The sequence below is a fragment of the Oreochromis niloticus genome, linkage group LG12 (genome assembly GCF_001858045.2).
Source record: "Oreochromis niloticus isolate F11D_XX linkage group LG12, O_niloticus_UMD_NMBU, whole genome shotgun sequence".
Taxonomy (NCBI): Eukaryota; Metazoa; Chordata; class Actinopteri; order Cichliformes; family Cichlidae; genus Oreochromis; species Oreochromis niloticus.
The window spans coordinates 13,082,342-13,087,616 of NC_031977.2; the positions used below are offsets into that span (position 1 = coordinate 13,082,342).

The 5,275-nt window shown below is 39.4% G+C and overlaps 1 protein-coding gene across 1 annotated transcript; it reads left to right on the plus strand.

The window, feature by feature from the left end:
* The first annotated feature begins 919 nt into the window (after positions 1–919).
* Positions 920–4,580, plus strand: polr3d (polymerase (RNA) III (DNA directed) polypeptide D). Its single transcript, XM_003445580.5, has 9 exons — positions 920–1,072; positions 2,068–2,230; positions 2,370–2,413; positions 2,495–2,649; positions 2,744–2,868; positions 3,232–3,391; positions 3,476–3,723; positions 3,806–3,958; positions 4,113–4,580. The coding sequence occupies exons 2-9, from the start codon at positions 2,069–2,071 to the stop codon at positions 4,227–4,229; spliced, it is 1,164 nt and encodes a 387-aa protein (XP_003445628.3). The 5' UTR covers positions 920–1,072; position 2,068; the 3' UTR covers positions 4,230–4,580.
* Positions 4,581–5,275: the final 695 nt, after the last annotated feature.

The window sequence follows — 5,275 nt, forward strand, 5'->3', positions numbered from 1 at the left end:
GACACCATGTTAAGATATGCCAGATATGACCTTATACTTCTTTGGGAACCACTTTGCTGACTCCCAGTAATAGTATTTTATGTTTGTCAAACTGTGTTGCGTTTGGCATATTTTGTAGATTCAACAAAAGAAACAGGAACTAGTAACAAAGTACCTAAAGACACAATTTAAAATTTCATGCCAAATGAAACACGATTATTTGCTAACTGGTCTGTTATGTGTATACACAACAGTGGTTCAAGTGTTGTGGCTACAAATAACAGACAAACCGAAATGAAAATGAACCAGAAAGCAGCAGATCTCCAAAGAAAAGCTTTGAATCACCTTCAGAAAGCCCAGGGAACTGTTGCTCAAGACTACTTAAAAATTAGCAGAAAGTCTGACTTCTTGGAAACAAAATATAAAGAAATGAGGGGTGTGTCAAGACTTTTGCATGGACCAAATACCAAATTTTCAATTTGGTATAATTAGTTTGTCCTTTCCTGCTTCGTATTTCTCTCATCCTTCTCTGCATCTTCTATATTATACATTCTATATTATGTATTTACACAATTACAGGTCAGGAGAACCTTTTCACACCCTGCTGCCTAAAATGAAGTTCAATTAACTAGAACAGTATTATATTATGAGATTATTAAGGGATCCTAATAAATTTCAAAGTGTAATATAGTGATTAAGCTGTGTTTGACCTACTCACATCTGCGCATTGAAGCGAACAACGGCCTCTTCCGTTTACTTATGATTATGAGCATCGGTGAGTAGCTACTGCTGTGTTGCATAACAAAGCATATTTATATGTCGGTAAAATAACATTTTTCACATACATACATAAGTCGATCTAAATGTATTAATGTATGCCGGTCTATTGAGTTTCGTGGTGAACATGCGCATGTTTCTGCGCAGGTTTGATCCAAGTGAACTGAGTGGACGGTGACAAATGCGGAAGTGTCATGGCGCCGTGCTGCAGAATCATCAACACTGTCATGCAGTGTCCCACACAGCACTGGTAGAAACTGTAATGACTCTGGGGTTTTGGATTAATATTTCATAAGGACGTCAGAGGGACAATAACGTAAGTAGGCGAGAAAGCACAGCCTGTTAAAAGTTCATCCTGAGAGTTAAAACAAAGTGTCCTGTGTCGTTGTATTTCACTGGAATGTGGCCACGTGTTGCTGAGGTTGTCTTGTAAAATCATTTCTAAAAATAAAAATGTGTCTGCAGGATCTCTGTTTATAGTGATACAATAACTTGTCAGTAATTTATGTCACAGTGTTATAAGCGCTACTTTAGTAAAAACAAAAAAGTAGAAGCTCAGATTTACATTTTTGTCTGTGTTCAGATTAAAAGATAATGTATATTACAACGAAATTAATAAGTAAATACTACATGAATCAATCATGTCAACAGTATGTTCTGCGGTCTTATAGAGCAGGATGTGGTAGTAGAGTAAGAAATACTTAATATGTGTCTATATTCACCCTTTAAAATCTGAAGTCATATTTAAACATATAATACTATATAATATAAACATTTAATACTTTTTAACATTAAGTTTTTAATTAAAAAAATTTAAGAAAATTCTATTTCAGCTTTCATGCTGCATTGGGCCAATGGGGCAAGCTGTACCATTAAATAAAATCAGTAGCTAGTTTAATTCAAATACAGCAAAACTGTGGAGATTCTCACATGTCCTGTCCTTTAATCATAACAGAGAGAATAATTTAGTTAAATATATCTATATGTATCATTTTCAAGACCTATTCTACTTACCATTTCCAGTCTTCGTGGAAGTAGAGTTTAAAATGTGCTAAGAGGCATAAGTACCAATGTAAAAATGTTCATACATAAATAATCAATAGGCAGTAGCAGTAAGTAGCCTTGCAAGGCCAATTTGGCCATGTCTACATACTGTGATTGGTAGTCTGATACAGGACTGTAACCCTTGGCAATCGGCATGCTGACTGTTGAAATGTGTGTTATGTATAAATATGAGAATGTTATAAGAAACAATGTTAGTATTTGTAATATCCATCCCTTGGTCGATCCCCTGCTTTTGCCCCAATTCAGGATGTCGGACGCAGGTTCAGGCGACCCCAGTGGTCGTGTGCCGACTCCTGGAGGGAGCGGTAGCAAAGGACTCCTGATGAGCCGTCGCCCGTCAGCTGGCATCTCTCCTGGCCGCCTCCCCACGATGCGATCCAGAGACCTCACATTAGGAGGAGTGAAGAAGGTCTGATATGTCTCTGTTTCACTAACTCACTCGCTTCATTTAACAACAACAACAACAAAAAAAGCGCAAATGGAAACTTTAAATGAATACATTTGTTATCTCATCTCTTGCATTTATCGTTCTTCTTTTTACTCTTTAGAAAACATTTACACCCAACATTATTGGCCGAAAAGTTAAAGAAGAGTAAGTTCCCAAAGCGCTAAATAAATAAAGTACAGACATCCAAAGCCAGCTGTTTCTTTGACTGTTATTTTCTCACACTAGAACAAAAGTTGAAGATGGGCAGAGGAGAGAGAGGAAGGAAACGGATCGAGGTCGGGGTCCCAGAATGAGAGGCAGGGGCCGAGGCCATCAAGAACTCATCCAGTCGCACTCCATTTTTGAACAGGGACCCGGAGAGATGATGATGAAAAAGAGAGGTGGGAGACCCGGTGCTCCTTACGCATCGTTTACGTGTGTGTCTTACAGAGTCTCTATCGAACGAGCATAATTCTGTGTCACCCACACACACAGGCGGCTATGAAAGCGAGAGAGACGCTCCAAGCATGGGACCCTCGCCCATCATTAATATCAAAAAGGAAAAGCGAGAGACCGAGGAGGAGACCAAAGAGATCCTGCGCAAGCTGGAACGAGACAACGTGAGTCTCTTGGCTTTAACTCATCTTTGTTTGCGTAACTAAGTACGTACAATTTCATTTATATAGCACCTTTAGAATAAGACCTAAGGGACTTGCTGGGGTCATATAGCTGTAAAATGTTCACTGATGTAACCTGGTTCTAGTCCATGATGAGCTCTAAACGTCAGAACGACAATCTTGAAATGGGCTTTGAGTTGAGTGGGGAGCCGGTGCAGCTGGATCAACAACGGTTTAAATGTATTTAGAAGATTTAGTCAGAATCCTTTCTGCAGGTTTTTGAACAACCTGCAGATGTTCCATGGAGTTTTTGCTTAGACAAGTAAAGATTATATCTTTTTCCCAATGCTTATTGTGTTCTTTTAGTTTGTGGATGATCCCTTCCTGCGGAGTGAGAAGAGGAGCTGCCCTGTCCAGCTCCCCCTGGCTGTGTCAGGATGGGGATTCAAGGATGAATTTAGTGACGCTCCTATTAAAAATGAGAAGAAAGAGGAGGATTGTGAACCAATGGAGCCTGCAGCTGAAGGTAAATGTTTGTACCTGCGTTTGACTCAGAACTTGTTTAATTTCCTTTGCAGGATCATGAAATTAATCGTAAGTTTGTCTTCAGTGAAACAAGAGCCAGAGGAAATTGAAATAAAGAAGCCTGAGGCAACTTTCAGGCCGCCTCCTCTCCCCGAGCCCGAAGTACTCCCTGACCTGCTGCACAGATGGAGTCTGAGCAAAGCGGAGGAGCTTTTCTTCATTCAGCTACCAGACTCGCTGCCCGGCCAGCCTCCCACAAAAGAGCACAAGCCGGTGAAAACAGAGGTGCAGTCAGAGGATGGGCAGTCTGTGCTCCTGAAAACAGAATCAGAGGTAAGCATACAGCTGGGGTCCAAGTTTAAGTCCATGATGTTGTCGTGTTCTTCTGAGTAGGTGGTGTTTTTATACCAAACAGGAGGAGAAAGCTGAGGACAACAGCTGCAATCTGAAGGATCTACGGGAGGGTGTTGTGGGAAAGATGCTGGTACGCAAGTCTGGCCGAGTGCAGCTCATACTGGGGCAGGTGACGCTCGATGTGTCTCTAGGAACATCCTGCTCTTTCCTGCAGGTACAACACAAATTTATTTCTTTGAGGGTTTTTTTATGTCTTTTTCTGAGTAATGTATTTATTTCCATCTTCCAACATCCTCCTCCGATCTGTTGTATTTGCACGATTAAAAACATTTCTGACGCACTTTTCTTCCCGTCCCTTCTATTCACAGGAACTTGTCTCTGTCAATACAGAGGGGAAAACAGGTAACTTGACTGTATTAGGGAACGTCAAACACAAAATGGTTTGCTCACCGGACTTTGAAGCTCTGCTGGAGAGCAGTTCTTGATGCTCATCAGAGGAGCAGGCGACTGATCCTCCTCAAGTCTGATGGACACCTGCAGAGAAGTTGACAAAAAGCTAGATACTCCAAGGCTGCTGCACCTGTAAGGCTTACAAGTAGAGAGGTAGCTGACTGAGATTTTGTGTTTACAGAGTGGTTATAAAACACTATCTATAATTAGGAAACAAAAGTTTTATTTTCTCTCATTCATAGAGTTTATTAATTCATGGTTGTAAGCTTGAATGACGTGCCAAGTATCAGTACCGTTTTTCCTTCTCTGTATCTGAAATTACTTGAAAAGACTTTACATGAATGTAAATGTGTGAATAAAAAGGGTGGTTTTTTGTTATTAAAGTATTTTCAGTTGTTTAAAGGTTGGTTTGTGGAAATTACAAAAATAATTACATTATTTTGTAGATAAAAAATATATATATTTAAAAAAAAACATCAACAACAAAGGCTTTATTTTTTTGTTTTGGGGGAATTTGCTATTATGTGAAGAGTAATATTAGAAAAGGTGTATTAATTCTATCATTCTGATCCAGTAAAAATGGCACGTTTGTACTAATATTTCCTATTTTGTTTAGTTGTGGTAAAAAAAATTTCAAATACAGTAAGACAGTTTTAAATATAGTGCAGAAATTCTCAACAGGACTGAGCTTGGGGCTTTGGGAAGGCCATTCAAGAAACTTAATGTTAGCCTGCTTTATCTAATCCAAAACCAGGTTTGATGTGTTTCGGGTCATTGTCTTGTTCTTGGTTGGCATCCTCCTGGTTTATGGTGATGTAAAACTTACTTCCAGCAGTTTCCCATTCATGGCAGGATTGAGCTTTGGTGATTCCTGGGTTGTTCTAACAATTTACTCTCATCTAAGGGTGATAGTTTAAGACCTCTTTTTAGACCTTAAAAAAGTAGTGAGACATCTGAATAACTTGTATTTAAGGACAGCTGGTTAAACTGACGATCTTAGAATTTGCAGTGTTTAGAAATGGCTCAAGGAGATCTTACCGACTTCTGTAAATCTACAATTCTCCTTTTTTGGTCTTCGCTG

What these genes read in the sequence shown, in the direction of transcription:
- polr3d (XM_003445580.5), top strand. Translation starts at nt 2,069, where the DNA reads ATGTCGGACGCAGGTTCAGGCGACCCCAGTGGTCGTGTGCCGACTCCT. An exon ending in GCAAGCTGGAACGAGACAAC is followed by an intron (nt 2,869 to 3,231) that starts GTGAGTCTCTTG and finishes GTGTTCTTTTAG; the next exon opens with TTTGTGGATGATCCCTTCCT. An exon ending in AATGGAGCCTGCAGCTGAAG is followed by an intron (nt 3,392 to 3,475) that starts GTAAATGTTTGT and finishes GTTTGTCTTCAG; the next exon opens with TGAAACAAGAGCCAGAGGAA.